The following is a 17539-nucleotide window of genomic DNA, read 5'->3' as shown; positions in this document are numbered from 1 at the left end:
GGCCCCTACTTGGAAACATGCATTTTCAACAGGGATGCTCATGATGTATGAGAGAACCCACCAAAATGCCAAAAGCATTTCTACAGAGGAGAACAATGAGGCCCAAATAACCATTCTATTGACTTTCCATAATTCTCCTGGGAGAAATGAAAAGAACAAAGCAAAATAAAAACCCAACAGTTTTCCATTCAGCATTTGACCTTCAATTTGGAAAGTTACTAGAACTGGTTTGTCATATTATATCTTCAACTGTCACTCCTGGTGTTTTATTTTAATATGAGAACTGGTGATGTGTACAACAATGAGAGTTAAAAGTCAGAGCTGAAGCCTTCCTCCAGTGTATATTCGGATGCGATAGATGCACATATGAGCTACTTAACACCCTGGTCTTTGTTTTCTCACAAGAAAACTATATAAACTACACACATTTACACTTGCTGCATGAGTCAGATGTTAGAGTTAATAAAACTTATGACATGATTCCCATCTTTGAGCCACTCATAGAGTAGTGGATGCAATGGAGATAATAATCCGTCCTACCTTGTACGGCTATGATGAGAACTGAAAAAGAGAAGGTGAGGAAGAAATTTACAGACTATGCAGCTTCTACATTGAATTATTGTGACCATAGAATGAAGACTGGACTTTAAGCAAGTTTCTAGTCTGGTATGGGAAAACTCCACTTTAACAACTCTCAAACAAAACGAAACATTTCATTCCTGTTTACCTTATCCCTGTAACAGCCATATTTACATTAGAGGGGGGATAAAATTTTTACTTTCAGTTTTCTTTGCATATATATATATAATTCAAATTTTGGAGGCTCTGTAAATGGACCCAGGTTCCAAGCATATATGGCATCATACTATTTGAAAAAATAATTTTAAAAATGGCTCTAGCACTTAAGTGCTGCAATGGTAGGGACAGTCTTTGAAGCTGCCACTCTGCATTCTCCAGAATTAAATGAAAACAGGAATGGCTCCTTCCATGTCAATGAAGAGCCACAGCTAGATGAATGCAAAGACTTTGCTCTATTTTACTGTGTACAAATTAGCATGTCAATTAATGTACAATTAACAATTCAGGTGTATTTTACAATCACCGCCTTTAATGTAGAAGGGAACTGACTTTTCTCTTTAGCCTTTATCAAATGCTCACAATTATAGATCTGCATTGTATATATCATATACATAACTTCAGGTTACCGAACTGTTCTTTGTACATTTTCTGAATGATTGTCACACCATCCTTGTGGAGCAGGTCATGGTATAGCAGGGCAGAGATGGGAAAAAATTACCATTCCAAATATACATTTGGGCAAATGTAAGGTTCTAAGAAAAAAATATGCCCAAGGTCACACATTGCTAAATGGATGCATTGAGGGTAGAATCAGGTCTCCTGGTACCTATTGTTTTTTCTAGGTTATAGGGACAAGAAACAGATGAAATTGTAAGAAAATGTAGGAGACCAAGATAGAGTAGGGGTAAAGCGGGGGTAACTCCAGCTATTACCAAGCACTTCTGAATCCACTGCGTCCCTGTGGAAGAGCCTTTCCAAAGAATCAGCACATATGTCTATACTTAGGATCATCCATTAATCCATATTGGAGTATAGGAAAGCATGGGGCAAGTCAGCAAGGAGATTCTCCACCAGCTCTTGTTTCTTCAACTCCCTTTGCTCACTGTGAAGTACCCAAGATGCCAGGTAGCCAATATTCCTAATGCAGTTAGTCCTGTAACTTAAGGAGACCTCTCTATCTGTCCCTCCTCAAACCAGTCTAAGGAACAGCAAGAGCTAATAGAAAGCATTTCTTGAATCATTAATATTCACAATTAGAAAAACAAAAATACATTTAAAAGCTTTGCGTTTTTTTTCTGGACACTCAGAATAAATTCCTTCTTATAATTCCTGTTACAACCTCCTGCTTTACCTTGTGGTTATTACTTTTGACCATTTTATTAGTTCATTTACCATTTTTCATCATAAGCCACTAATTTGGGGAAGGTAGGTCAGAAACCACAGATGAAGAAATAAGTAACATGGATTTTAAGTCAATCAAAACATCTGGGTCGCCTTCCGGATCTAACACAAACTAAGTGACGCAGGATGTTGTACAAGTCTCTTGAGTCACATTTTCCTAATCTGTAGTCCAGGTATTACGGCTACAATAGAAGATTTCTATTAAGAATGAGATCATGTAACAGCCCTGCACAGGATCCAGTGCTGTGTAGGTGCTCAGGAAACATCAGCTCCTTTCACTCTTTCCTTCCAGTCCCAAATATTTAACACTCTGATACGTGCCCCATGGGATAGAAAGTAACAATGTAAGAATTAACGGAGGAAGTGGCCGGAGGTGAGTTTGGTTCCTAATTCAACAAAACCTGATATGACGGTGAACAGTTGAATGGTGTTAACAGACTCAGGAAAGGTCAGAAATTCAGACTGCCTTCCTTTTAATGTAAAAGTGAGTTTTAAAGCCACAAGAGAGGAGAGGAAGGTAGTCTGTCTATTAGCAATTTCACAATGACTGAACTAAAAGAAGCATTCTGATAACTTCCACATACTATAAAAAAGGAAGGACGGCTGAAAAAACAGCCAATTTGAAGGCCTTGAAGAATAACTTTAAAAAAATACAAATTTAATACAACAGTTCTTAAGTGAAATAGTCCAAAAATTTCTGGAGAAACTGAGAAGAAAATGTGTTCAAAAGAATAACAGGACCTATGCCATTCTGGTTTTCTTACCTACACTCTCCTCCCCTATCCAAAGCCCCCTAAACCCCCCAAAAAGTAAGAATCCAGCTGTCTGCAGAAAAATATCATAAGGTGTATACCTTAGGTTGTTTTCTCTAGAGCCTTGCTAGATTTTTCAAAAAATTCAGTGATGTAACAGAGATTCAGTAACAGAAATGTAGAAAATCATATTTCATGTACTTGTAGTTTTGAAGAGAAATGCTGGTGAAGCCAAGTCCCAGTTCTTAACTTTAACAATATAAGCTTCTGTACAGTTTGCTAAGAATAAAATTCAAAATTGCAAAGCGAGAAGTGGTTTTACAACATACAGGAATTAAAATCAGGTTTTCTGGTTCCAACCCTAGTGACTATCTACATGGTAGAATATCAAAATTCCCACAGAGACACAAGTTACACTGTCTACCTCCTAGATGCCTAGAATTCCACTAGATTCCTTCCTTTGACTTAAATCTTCCATTGCTAATTTAAAAGCAACTCTGTAGTAGGATTTGGTGATAGGTTAGGCTAAATCTATTTTAACAAACCATTTCTGGAGTAAAGAATTTGGGGAGGGAAAAGGGAAACTGAAGGCAGAGCAGAGCATTCCTGTTATGAGAAAGGTCAAAAAAAAAAAAAAAAAAAAAAAAAAAAAAAAGGGAAGGCATGGACCATCAAAGAGGAATTGTACCTTCTTCTCTCAATTTTATCCAGTACTGCCGACCTGTGAGCTTTCTTTCTGGCTGTGTTATCCTGCTTCTAAAGACAGTATAGCATTTATTCTTTAGATGGGAAAACTGTAATTTTTAAATTTTTTCCATCATTTCAAATATGTGCATTTATATACAAGTCACTATAAAAACATCAAAAACTTACTTAAAAACAGGCTAAAAGAAAAGCAGAAACCTTCTGAAAGAAAAAGCAAATATCAAAAAGCTAAACATACTCACCAATCCTTTAAGGGCTTTGCGAATCAAAGTTATTAGACTGATTGAAAAACACTGCAAATATAATAAGAGCATCTGGTTTTACTATTTTTATCTCAAATATAAAGATATCTTTTCTGAAATATTTGTCTAAGATACTAGATCTTTTTTGTTTGTTTAGAACTTCTTATGAAGCTTTTAAAAGCAATCACTTAAGGCTCAGAAGATAGCTAAAAAATAATAATTAAAAAAATTGGATAATAGGTTCCACTGTGGATTTCTGGCCAAATATTTGCTAATGTGTATGTCACAGAAGCCACGTTATTAAAAATTTGGATTTGACTGAAATTCATTTTAGTAAATTTGGCAAATTAAGATACAAGTAGAGGTTTGTCAGGAGTGTCAATAAATGATACCATGGTGCCTGGCTTCCTGTGACAAACTTTAAAACACATAGGGCTAAAGTATTTTTTTTTAAGTTAGTTTAGGCATTTAAGTTCACTGTTAGGATTGATGACCTTGATACAGAATATCTTAAATAAAAACACCAAATACTGACAGAAAGAAATGGAGACAGGGATAAAGTGACTATTCTTGTTCTTGTTCTTTAGACCTATGCACGATACTTCAAGCACTTCCATGAGAATATTCTAGTATTTATTGGGAAAAAAGTGAGAGAGACAGAAACAAAAAAACTGCAAGATAAACCAAGATGCAAAAGTTTATTGAAAATTAAAATCACACATCCACAAAGCAACAGCCTCCATAACAAGAAATCATTGTCTTGGTGACACAGAAAATACGGTGTTGGTGAATGGGTGTGGGATGTTGGGGGGAGGGAATTTTTTAAAGTCTTTATGCTATCACCTTAAAATATGTTTTTAAAATGGAAAGAAACAGATTCTCTATACTTTGAATAAAAAAAAAAAAAGTTGTCTACCCTTTCGATCTTTAATTTTCAGTACAGGAGTGCTGATTTTAACATGTTTGTTTGGATCTCACTTACTCAAAACATAAGTCTCCTGGCTAAATGCATCAGACAGTATCAGTAATACGGCTGGTTTTATGGTAGGTAGGCTTGAGGGACAGAAGCTCTAATTAAGCAAATTAATCACAGATTTTGTTAGAGGACTTTAAATTCTATTTTAAGCTTTGGATAATGGTAAATAACTAAGTGCAATATTACTGGGGTGGATTTGTGTATTAAAAGCACAGAATGAGTTCACCTGCTATGAGGGTCAAACAACAGTTCTGGTAGTAGGTCTTCCAGGGTTTTATGTGCAAGAAAAACTTTAGCATATCAGATGCCAATATACAATGGCAGAGGCAGGATGTTACAGAGCATTAATAAACATTCTACCTACATATGAGGGGAGGATCCTAATAACGTAAGTTCTCAAAAAGAAGAACTCTCCACCCCACAAAGTTGATTACTTAGGGTAATGATCACCTCGCTGCCCGGCAGTACTCTTGACACCTTTGTTTCCTACAACTTGCAATATTATTACATGACCAGCATTAAAAGGGCGTGACTGAGCCTCTCGGTCACCTACAATTTACTTATACACAGACAATAACAGCTTTTTTCTCCTTTTCTTAAAAAGACATCTTAAGTTTGAGACCTGCTCAAAAGCTTCCCTATGAGTTTTAGAAAAACAACAGAAGAAAACAGAAAAGGGTTCCAATCAACATTGTAATGCCCCTTTCCCCACCTGACCACTCCCTCCCAGGAAACAACAGAAAGCTCACAGACAAACACAGTGGTTCCTCACCCACCAGTGGCAGATCTTAGGATACAAAATCTGCAGAAACCATCCTTTCTTGTAAAGTTTTGTGTCCCTTCAAAAGATTCTCTCACTACTGGCTTTGTGCCTTTGAGCAGTTGGGTCTCTGAGCCAAAGTGTCTTCAAGTCCTGTTTATGAGGGCTAGATACACACACATACACACACACACACACACACACACACACACACACACTCACACTCACATATACACAGGGAAGTACAACACACACGCTTAAAATATAAAGATAGGGTTCTATGGGTACACTGATCGGTTTGGGGGGTTGGAATGTCTAAAGTAGACGTCAGATTGTTTTGGAGTTTCTCTCCGGGGCTCCACAAGCTCATTCCTGAAGCAGGCTGAAAGGAGACTGCAGAGAGGAACCAGAGAAAAGAAAAAATGAAGGCTTAGGACTTCATATATTCAAATCAATTGAATACAGAAACACACTCCTTATACCTTCATGATCATAGTATAGGCAGAATAGAGTACCTGAAAAGCTATTTTTGTTCTTCCAATTTATCTTCTTTTATTTTTCTTTAATATTTATTTATTTATTTGGAGACAGAGTTTCACTCTGTTGCCCAGGCTGGAGGGCAGTGATGCGATCTCAGCTCACTGCAACCTCCACCTCCCAGGTTCAAGCGATTCTCCTGCCTCAGCCTCCAGAGTAGCTGGGATTTCAGGTGCACACACCATGCCCTGCTAATTTTTGTATTTTTAGTAGAGACGGGGTTTCACCATGTTGGACAGACTAGTCTCAAACACCTGACCTGGTGATCCACCTGCCTCGGCCTCCCAAAGTGCTGAGATTATAGGCATGAGCCACTGCACCTGGCCTCTTCTTTTAAAATTACTGTGATTTCTCAAGATTTTTATGAGGAAGAAATGGGATAAGGTGGTAGTAGTTAACCAGAAAAAACTATCAGAATCACTTGTGCAATTTATGAAAATGCATTTTCCTGGCTTCCTTCCAACACAAGCTGGCATCCAGGAAAACATATTTTTAAGAAGTTCCACAAGGTGATTCAGTCAAAGACTACTGAAATAAGGTAGGTCAAGGTGTTTAACACAGTGTTGAGCATAGGTTTTGCTGGACTCAATTAATTAAAGAAAGGAATGTAGAAACAAGAATAAACTTTAATTTTTTATAAAATGTCATCTGCTCAATTATTATCCCTCATTACTGTTCTTGTCTAGCCTAAGTGTGAGGTATGAAGAAATATGATATTATCAGGATGGGGACTGCGTCATCATGCATTTATAAAGACCTGTTTAATGAGCATTTTGGATATTCCCAGATCGAGATGGATAAATACCTTAATCCTTTCAGTAAAAAACTTGGCCAATAAAGGTATATATCAAACCCATGAAAGCAATTTTTGCATAATGAAGAAATTATTTATGCCATCAGGATGCCAAAAACGAACCCTTTCATTCTGCTAAAAGTTGGGCAATCTCACGAACTGTTGGGAAATTGTTTCCCAGATTGGCTTTTTGAATCGCATTTGGCTACTCCTTTCATAGGAACAAAGCCATTTTTTTTTGCTTAATGCTAGGATTCAGGAAATTGTCTCACCAGCAAGAATTGATATCGTCTTAACAGAATATGCCCTAATAAAAATGGATAGGAAAGTAACGTACAGCCAACTAAAGACATGTAAGACCTAGGATTGAGCCTGATTCTGCAATGAGGTCAGAGAATTTAGAAAAGTAGTTGAATCTACCTGAGTTTAATTATCATTGAGCTTTTTCTTCATTACCAATTCAGAGATAATAAATCTATGCCCTGAAAACTTCTTAACTATGAAGTTCAAAAGTAAACTGTAAATGCTTGTGCAATTCCATGATACCTATAAGGTTGAATCACATGAAATTGTCAATATTCATCTGTTTTTAACCTATAAAGCTGGAAATTTCAAACAGATATTCTGGAAACGTGGAGGATTTCTCTGTCAAGCCTAGAAAAATGGTGTTAACATTTTCTATTAGTTTGGAGATTTGTGTACCTTTTTCTCTTCTACAATGATAATCCCGAAAATATTGCCTGATTCTCTCTCAGATACATGAGTCTAAGAAAAAAAAATCAATATTTTTGATGGCAACCATTGCCAAATGAGTTTAAAGATACAAGAGTTTAAACTGAATCTACAAGAATAAATACCATGTAACAACAACAGAGTCAGAAAAATGTGCCAGGCACAGTAGGGTGTGCCTGTGGTCTACAGCTACTTGGGAGGCTGAGGCAGGGGATCACTTGAGCCCAAGAGTCCAAGTCCAGCCTGGGCAAAACAGCTAGATACCATCTCTAAAACAATCATACAAAAAACAGAGATGGAAAAATGGGAATAGATGTTTAAGTTTTATAATTAGCTACTTACTTAACTGCCAATGAAGCAGAATGTAACATTACTAAGAGCTCTATGTTCTAAATCTGATCCTAGTCTTAGCTTTTTTATAAACTGGCTATAAAATCACAGAGCCTCAGGTTCTCCAACTATGGTGTGAAGGGCTGGAACCATGGACTTGAAGATCCTACTTTGTTCTAATAATCTCTGACTTGTGTTACTAATGAGCCACAATTATGAAGTAATCATAATAGAGAGGGAAACACTAAGGGCTCATCAGGATGTCACAGGTCTGTTTTATAATTTAAATACAATTCATCCCAGAGAAGCTCAAAAATAAATTTCCAGAGGAAAGTCAGAGCTAGGCTAAGCAAAATTGTAACAAAGTGATGTCGGCCTTACTTTTAGGATGGAAGCCCAGAATAAGGGAGAACTATTAAAAAATGAAAAGGAAATAGTACTGGTCTGAAGTATAGAAGTCAAAACATTGCAAAATAGGTCTCAAGAGGCTTCTGTAAAGTTGTCTTAAGCACTAATGCCCCTTGATAATACGAAGGCAAGAAGTCTAAAGATAGGGTCCTATTTGTCTTCCCATTAGATTCTGGCATCTAGAAACACAACTCTCTATATTTATCCCAATGTATGGAAATCAACTAAAATCACATTTCTTCATAATGTAAAGCTTACTTGTATCTATAACAATTTGATTCCCAGCATCTCTGTAAAGTCTATCTTCCATAAAGCCTATGATCATGAAGGTAATTGTGAAGAAATTTTTTAAAAAAGAAAAACCATGCACAAATGAAAAGCAAGCAGAGGAAAACACATAGTTGGAACCTAATAGAGGCAATTCAAGTAAAAATACTGTTGTGCCACCTTACAGAAAGTACATTCTCTTCCCACTAATTTTCCCCCTACTATAAAGAAAAATGAAAGATTGATTCCTTACCCGCATAAGATTGGTAGTATGTTTTTGGAAAGAAAATCACAGGTTATTATATGCATTTTCCAAGGTGATTTATTCTTTTCAAATGATTGCCAGGAAATTAGATTTTCATTTTTCTTTGTTTAGTCATTCATGCTTTTTCTTGGAGATTTGCATGAAAATAAGAGCTGAAAAAAACTCAGCTGAAGAATGCAACTGAAGGATTTATATAGATGCATATCAATCACTGGAGACCCATGTATATATAATGTTACAAAGACATAATTAGACCAAATGTCTGTATTTTGCAAAGATTTAATTTTGCAGTCTGTTAGATTTCCATGCACAAGTTATCACAGCTGTGAGATACCAACTCAAAAACATGCACATAATACACATTTAAATGAACACACCAGGCAACTATGAAGTTACTAGTTCCTCTCTATCTGTGGCCACACATGCAAAATGTGAAAATATGTCCCTAAAATCTTTGGTAGTTTTAAAAATAACACAATATTAACATGTGTTTTCTTCTCTGGTGACATAGATTATTTCAGAAATATGAATAAGAAATTCCCTTTAGAGTATGTGAGCCAATCAGACAATAAACACTGGATACTTGTCATACAGGAAAAGAGGGCTATGTATTTTCATTTACGCCATATCAACAAACAAAGACATATGCATTTAGCATTTACGCCATATCAACAAATGCATTTAGCATATGTCCCTGACTGAATGATGTCAATCCTCCTGGCTTGTCAAGTCTCTAAAACAATGACATGAAACCATTCTTTTTCTCATATGAGCTACAGAAACTGTTTAAAATTGTCCTATTAACTTACATAATGCTGAGAATAAATTTCCAGGGCTTTCTTAAAATTCAGAGTGTTTAGGGTAGAAATTAAATTGTAGACCACGGGAAGGCAGCACTACATCTTTCTCCTCCCTGTCCTTAAAGTTTTCGCATAGCAGACCTCCAATAAGAATATGTTACATGAATCAAGTCAACTATTCCAGCCTTATCTGACAATGAGGTTGTATCATTAACTGCATTTTATATCTGGATGGACACGCCTCACTTTCTCAGACACAAGAGATATCGGTTCGAGGCTGTTGTTGCTTTTACCAGATACTGAAATGCTGCCTTAAAAACCACTTTAGGATTTCCTAAAGCCTTTTAATACCTTTCTAGCTTGGAATATACATATTAACTTCCAAGTACACCTAACAAACAAAATTGGAGACCCAAGAAGCAATGAAAGGAAAGTCACTCATTTATCTATAAGATGGACTGTCAAACTACAGCAAGTGGGCCGAATTTGTCCTAAAAGCTAAGAATCGTTTTTATATTTTTAATAGGGGAATGTACAATCAAAAGGAAAATAATATTTCATGGCATGTGAATATTATATGAAATTCAAATTTTAGGGTTCAGGAAGGAAGTTCCATTTATGGAACAGACACTCTCTTTCCTTGATGCATTACCTTCGGCTGTTTTTGTGCTACAGTCACAGAGCTGGGTAGTTGCAAAAGACAATATAGACCCGAAAATCTAAACATTTACTACCAGGGTTTTACAAAAAGCAGCTTGCCAATCCCTGTACTAGATATCAGACCTTTTCCTACTAACTGAAGAAACAGACAGGAAAGAGTACTAGAGAGCAACTAGTTCAGCACGATATATTACCGTGTGATTCTTCAGGAATCATTTTGGTATAGTCAAACTTCCAGAGTTAACAGGAGGAAATTTGGGATGTTTCTTAATACCATGACATACATATCTTGGGAAAGAAAGATATCTCTCCTGGATCTATAAATGATGTTACAGGTTTCTGTTTCTTTGATCCCAGTTGTATGATTTTATAAGAACTAAATCATTTATCACTTAAATATTTTAGTATATATTTCCATCTGATATTCCAAAGCATCCATATGATTAGCAATGGAAATTGTGTCTGCAACCCTGAGTTCTCATTCTTTCAGAATACTCTGTGTTACCAAGGAATCACCTCATTCAACTTTCTGCTCAGCCTTACAAATAAAACCATATCACTAAAATTTGCAAAATATTCATGCTAAAAGTAAATGGTGAGATCCCTTCCGGCCAAAAAGAATCTTGGATGCTCAAGGAAGTCCTTTGAACAAAGAGTGTGCTTCCTTTCTCTCTGCTGTCCACTCCGCCCTGTAGACAACAGGTGCTCAGAAAATGTCTCTTCACTATCAGCGATACATTCACATTGATTTAAAAAAACAATAATAAGCCCGGGTGTGGTGGCTCATGTGCGTAATCCCAGCACTCTGGGAAGCCAAGGCAGGTGGATCACCTGAGGTCAGGAGTTTGTGACCTGTCTGGCCAACATGGCGAAACCTCATCTCTACTAACAAATACAAAAAAGTTAACTGGGCGTGGTGGCGTGCGCCTGTAATCCCAGCTACTCGGGAGGCTGAGGCAGGAAAATCGCTTGAACCCGCTAGAAGGAGGTTGCAGTGAGCTGAGATTGTGCCACTGCACTCCAGCCTGGGCAACATAGTGAGACTTCATCTCAAAATAATAATAATAATAATGAGCACTCTTTATTACATTTTCCGTAGTTAACTCCCTTCAACAGCTAATAACATAGAAAGTAACCATTTTTTATTGCTCATTTACATTTCTATTGTAAAACATAATCTTTGCCTCTGGCAAGATAGTTTTTGACTTCCTTTCTTTTTTGCCTAAAGTGTGAAGTTGAAAGTCTGCATTACTCAAGTGGACTCATAATGTATATATTTTACATTTATCTACCGAGTCTCTGACAATATTTCCATCACACATATATTTTAATTAAACTAACAAGTGATTATTTTTAACCACAGAAAGGTAAATATAAACAGAGTCCCTATTGGCCAACCTCTCATCCTTTCCTAAGAGCTATTCTATTCTATTTAGTCATAAAACACCATCATAAAAGATCCAAGATTCAAGGCAAAGCTTAACATGTAAATAGATTATATGTATGTGGTAATACACTTGAAAAATCTCTCTTGATTTATGTAAAAATGTATTACTGGAAGACAATCTAGAGCAGAGATGCTAAAACAGACAACATGATGCTACTGTATCCTTCTGCACCCAGATATTTTGCCAATTGTCACGTACTAGGTCTCAAAATTCTTCTCAATACAGCATTCAAGTAAGTCACTTTTTATTACAGTGAAACCTATTTCTAGCCCTGTTCTACAGTGTTATTTTCAAAATTGAATTGGGTGCAGTCCAGGAGATTTACACGACAATCTATTGGGATGAAGAAAGATTTCATGTTTTCAAATATACACACTACTACCAAATAGAGTGTGTACTCAAAATTCTTTTATTGGTAAATGTGTATGGATCAGGCCTATAAAGAAGAGAACTAACTGTTAGTGTGAGTGTCTTTGTCATTTGCCAGAAATGGTTTAGATTTAATTTCAGAATGTAAGTGGAACTCCCAAGGGGAGGTTCTGATAAGACACATCAACAGGTTGCAACTGAAAGAGGATTGGCACACCAGGTCATCTGAATCTATTACAATCTGCCATCTCCCATTATGCTCCACACTGCCCATCAATCACCTTATTGCTGATCCAAATAACATCACTCTCACTCATGCCTCTTAAAATGACACGTTGATACACTCACTGTTTCTGAAGTAAGTGCTGGTGCTGCTGCTGTTGCTGTTGCCTGTACGTTTCGATTGTGTGCTGAGGAAGGTATTGCATGAGTTCCAGAGACTCTTTGATCTTCAACAACATTTCATAAGTCTCACGGCCCCTCACCTATGTAAGTGAGCAGAGGGAAAGAAGGAAACATGAAGGGCTGTAGAACCATTAGAAGCGTGGTCAATCCTGATTATTCATGGAATCCATAATTGCAATTTGTCTATTTGCTAACGTTTATTTGTAACATGAAAGTCAATACTACTGGCCCTTTCATGGTCATTCAGATCTGTGCAGAGTGACGAAAAATTGTGCGTGGTTCAGCTGTGTGTGTTTCCAGCCGAGGTCGAACAAGGAGAGACTCTGCCATCTTGTTTCAGCTCTCAGGCTGTAAACCTATGTTCTTTTCATGGTCCATTTAGCACCACATTTTTTTTACATTTGTGTGTCTTTCACTGGTGATTTTGTTACTCAAAAAGACCCTCCAGTGCAGTGCTGAAGTGCTATCTAGTGTTCCTAAGTGCGAGAAGGTTGTTCCATGCCTTATGGAGAAAATATGTGTGTTAGAGAAGCTTTATTCAGGCATGAGTTACAAGGCTAACTGGTCACAAGTCTGATGTCAATGAGTCAACAGTATATATTAAATAAAATGTCTTTTAACAGAAACATACAACAAATGAAGTTATATATTTATCTCTTAATAAAATGTATGTGATCAGAGGTGCATAGAAACTTAATCCTGTATTTCTCTTACAAGCGATGAGATGATTGATATTTTGCAACACCTTCATTAATCTGCTACAAAAAATAAGCATAGATTGTACCTATGTCTGATAGGATAAAAGTTTTCAGGTGGGATAAAATATGTTTCTCTCTTTAAGAGAGTCCCTTAAAATCTTTTTAAAAATCTCCTAACAGCTTTTACAATTATGACCAGGGCCAGGCACGGTGGCTCACACCTATAATCCCAGCACTTTGGGAGGCTGAAGGGGGCAGATTGCTTGAGCTTGGTAGTTCGAGACCACCCTGGGCAACATGGAAAAAAACGCTTTCTCTATAAAATGTGCAAAAATTAGCAGGCATGGTGGCCCACACCTGTAGTCCTAGCTACCTGGGGAGGCTGAGGTGGGAGGATTGCTTGAGCCTGCGAGGTTGAGGCTGCAGTGAACCATGATCCTGCCACTACACTCCAACCTGGGCAACAAAGTGAGATCCTATTTGAAAAAAAATGGATGATCAATGCCAGGACTAGACTGAGGCAAGAGAGGCATATAGCGCATGTGCATTGCCCTGGGAGTGAGTGACTATTTAAATTTTGCACCCTAGGCACTTTAACTGCCTCACCCCAGCTGCTGCACTGAGTAGGAAAGAGAATTAGTCACAATTCAGAAATAAAAGATGTTCTCTACCTTTTGCTGAATTAGCTCTTATCTCAGCTGTGGGGCCCCTTCTCTGAGCAGCTTTTCTTGACCTTACTCTTATAGTTGCGTCTTTGGAACTTCTTGTGTACTCACACAGGACCAGGCCTTGCTCTAGGAAACGTGTACTTTATTGCATTATAACAGTTTGAGTCCTCGATAGAAGGCAAGGTAGTTGAAAGTAAGAACTGTGTCCTACGGATCTCAAAATGTTCAAGGTCTAGCTTATTTGCTACCTACCAAACACCAACAAAATACGTATTGAATTAATGGACTTTTTCCCACCCATAAATTACAGTTTGGCTAAGCCTTCTCTAATCTTGAGGTGTAACACATTACAGGGTACTTTCTTCTGAGTACGAACTGAAATTTTAAAACAGTTTTTCAAGCAGTTCTTGTTTTATCGGCTGAAAACACGTTAAGTCTTTCGGAATATTTAGCGTATCAGGGTATGTTTTACTTTATGTCACAGATCAGTTTCCATACATAGCTTGAGAAACAAGACGCTTAGAATCTCAGTGAGCTCACCATCTGATTAGTCTACTGGTCAGGACCCAAAGAAGATGAGGAAGAAGGTGTGGCACATCTCAACCTGGTGAGTTTCTTTAGTTCAATACCAGGGTGGTAGTTCATGGTCAAATCTCCTGGCCCTGCTTGGCTATTTCTCATGTCACTTTAGATATAAGGGCTATATCAGCCACCAAAATTTCATTGCCACCCCACATGGCAAAGACTTATTGCAAGAATTCAACTAACTGCAAGCATAATCTAATAAAGTGATCTCATTATTGATCTCAAGAAAAGTAATGTTCCTGGTAGGAATTAATGAGATTCTTACCTAATAACTGGGCTAAGACTTCTGGCCATTTACAGATACAGGTATCTTTTGGTATCAGCAGGGTACTGATTCCATGATTACCCACACTCACCTTGGCCCCTGTGGATACTAAAATCCTCAGTTGCTTAAGACCATTATATAAAATGGTGTAGTATTTGCATGTAACCTATGGACACCCTCTGTATACTTAAAATTACCCCTAGATTACTTAAAATTTACCTGATATAATGTAAATGCTATACAATTAGTTGTTATACTGTATTGATATTATATTTGTATTATTTTGATTGGAGTACTGTTATTTTTTTTTCCAACTATTTTTGATCTGTGATTGCTTGAATCTGCAGATGTGGAGCAGGCAGATAGGGAGGGCTAACTGCAGTTCAGGGTTCTGCCTTGCTTGGATTTCTTTATAGGGCTCCCTAAAAGACATCAAAGTCAAGGCTATAACTGCTGTATTATCAATTTTACAAACTTTTTCTGACAAAACTTTAGGCCTAAATTGCCGGCCATGATCCCTAGGATAATCTTACCATTCTCAAATAATAAAGGGCAAGTTAATTTAAATATTTGGGTAGGAAAACTTCTATTTGGAGTTTAGCTTTAATTGGGTGGGTAGGTAAGCAGAGAAGTTCATGCTATTCATACAGTCCAAAAGTGTGGAGAGGAAGAAGGATTTCCTAATTTTAAAAAACACATATTTTCTCTCCTTTATTTCACCAGCCCTCAACCCTCTTCCCCCTTGTCCATTTTGGACTGAACGTTTTTTAAAATTTTAACCCCATTGTGATACATTAGAAGGTGAGTCCTTTGGAAGTAATTTAGGGCATGAGGGTGGAGCCTTCATAATTGGTATTTGTGCCCTTATGGAAAAAAAAAAAAAAAAACCCTAGAGAGCTCTCTAGCCTTTTTCAGTATATGCAAATACAAGGAGAAAATGGTAGTTTGCAACTCAGAAGAGAACTCTCACCAGAATCCAACTAGAACGTCACCTTAATCTCAGACTTCCAAACTCTAGAATGGTGAGAAAATAAACTTCTGCTGTTTATAAGCCATCTACTCGACTGTAGTTTGTTATAGCAGCTTCGACTGACTAGGACACCTTCTCTTCCATTGTCACAGATAACCAGAAGATGTTCATACTGTAAAAGCTCATTCAAAGAAGGTTAAAATGAAGCAACTATGAACACCCAAGGGAGACCTACTGGTAAGTATAACAGTTCATCATCTGGGGATCTTCGTTTCTTGATGGATGTCATCTGGATACCATGTGTGTTCTGACGAAACGCTGGTGGAGGAAAAATGCAAGTGTCATCCTGAGAACATTTCTAAAGCAATAATGCACATTAAATTTAATAATTAAATATTAATATTAATCAGATTTAATAATACATATTAAATGGACAGTATTGCCAGCAACACCTGTGAGATTAGAGGCTCTAGTCCTAAGCATCCATTTAATTGGTGACAATTGTTTTTATATTGGTTGTGATCCTGGCAATGAGGAGGTGGGAGGATGGTGGGGAAGAATAAATAAAATAAAGAAATTCAGCATGCTAGGAAATGGCCTTTGGCTTAAGTAATCTTGCAGGAAACCCCATGTCTTGCTGGTGTATGTTTGTGAATAAATGATGTTTCTGCTACTGATTGGAAATCACATTTTGAGAATCCCTGGACTAAGAAATCCTCACAATGACTACTTGCTTTTGTAAAGTTGTAACACTGCCTGGAGTCCATCTCAATGCTATACCTATTCTCACAGGCTCTGAGGGCTGAAATATCACTTGCTGCTGAAGGTCACAAGTTTTATCATGCATTTTCTCCAAATCACCCCATTCTCCAACATCTGGAGAAGACTCAACCCTACCCCATGTGGCTACTACATCTACTTACGGCGCTTCGTACCATCACCGTTCTTTGTACTGTCCGAAACTTGCTGCTTTCTGATGCTATCTTCATCTGCCTTCCTGTCTCTTCCTGGGCAAGCACAGATCCGGGCCTCAAAGCAGCGTCGGCCCAGGACTTGCCCACTAGGAATTAGAATAAAGGGGAAGAAAGAGTTAAATTCAAAGCATTTGAAAGTCCCCTGGAGATCTCCCACTTCCATTTCCCACATGGGCTGTCACCAACGTGCTACCAGCTTAGCCGTGGTGGCTTTGTGAATGCACCCAAAAGCATTTGGCAGAACACAAAAGTGCTCACATCCCACAAGTAATATTAGTAAATAACATTCCATTTGTTCTCCCAAGAACCTCCAAGCTATTCGCTGAACAGTTGTATTTAGCTACATATTTTGAAGGAAACATGAGTTAAGCCAGTAGATGTCTTAGGATAAAATCCCCTAAGGCGGCGCGGGCTTAAAGAAACTGTCAAATGCCTTGAGGACCACTGTCTAATCAGAAACAATTTCAGTCAAATGTCAAGAATTCAGGTATGAAGTGACTTGCACACCTTTCTAGCTTTTTTTTTTTTTCCCTTCTAACTTTACCCACCCTCTTTTGTGTCCACTTTCTTAGATCTTTTATGTAACTGCAGCAAGGATTTAAAGCACCAAGGACAAAAATCAAGAGTAGCTCTCTGCTGTGCATGCAAAGTTAATGATAAAGCAGCCACAATTTCACTTTGCCCTCTGCTCATGATTTTTTTGTAGAATGACAACTCTGCATATGCCACTTACTCTCTGGTTTCTAGAGTAACAATGATTAAAATTGGACGGCGGTTCATCCCTCCAACACAGCTGCTGTTACACATGAAATTGTACAAGACTGTCGTGAATTCAGTGCCAACCTGCAAACAAGGGGAAAATAATCTGTGTCAACGATGGTTTGAACTGATCTTGTTCCCTCTCAGTTCTTCCCTCTATTTAAGCAACTCTACTTCTGATAAAATGATAT

The 17539-nt window shown here is 37.5% G+C and overlaps 1 protein-coding gene across 10 annotated transcripts in view; it reads right to left on the bottom strand.

Moving 5' to 3' along the window:
* Positions 1 to 17539, bottom strand: part of TP63 (tumor protein p63) — a 266573-nt gene that overhangs the window by 11633 nt on the left and 237401 nt on the right. For 6 of the 10 annotated variants that reach the window (XM_017549590.2, XM_017549592.2, XM_017549589.2 and 3 more), the window contains 4 exons: positions 17323 to 17432; positions 16539 to 16675; positions 15851 to 15933; positions 12373 to 12509 (listed from right to left, as the gene is read on the bottom strand). In XM_017549590.2, coding sequence (XP_017405079.1) covers positions 12373 to 12509; positions 15851 to 15933; positions 16539 to 16675; positions 17323 to 17432 — 467 coding nt within the window. Of the gene's footprint in view, positions 1 to 4351; positions 5809 to 12372; positions 12510 to 15850; positions 15934 to 16538; positions 16676 to 17322; positions 17433 to 17539 lie in introns of those variants that run through there. The other 4 variants (XM_017549591.2, XM_017549595.2, XM_017549598.2 and 1 more) reach the window with 3 other exon arrangements.

Source organism: Cebus imitator, unplaced genomic scaffold (genome assembly GCF_001604975.1).
Source record: "Cebus imitator isolate Cc_AM_T3 unplaced genomic scaffold, Cebus_imitator-1.0 Scaffold220, whole genome shotgun sequence".
In the NCBI taxonomy this organism is placed as follows: domain Eukaryota; kingdom Metazoa; phylum Chordata; class Mammalia; order Primates; family Cebidae; genus Cebus; species Cebus imitator.
This window is presented reverse-complemented; position numbering and strand designations above follow the sequence as displayed.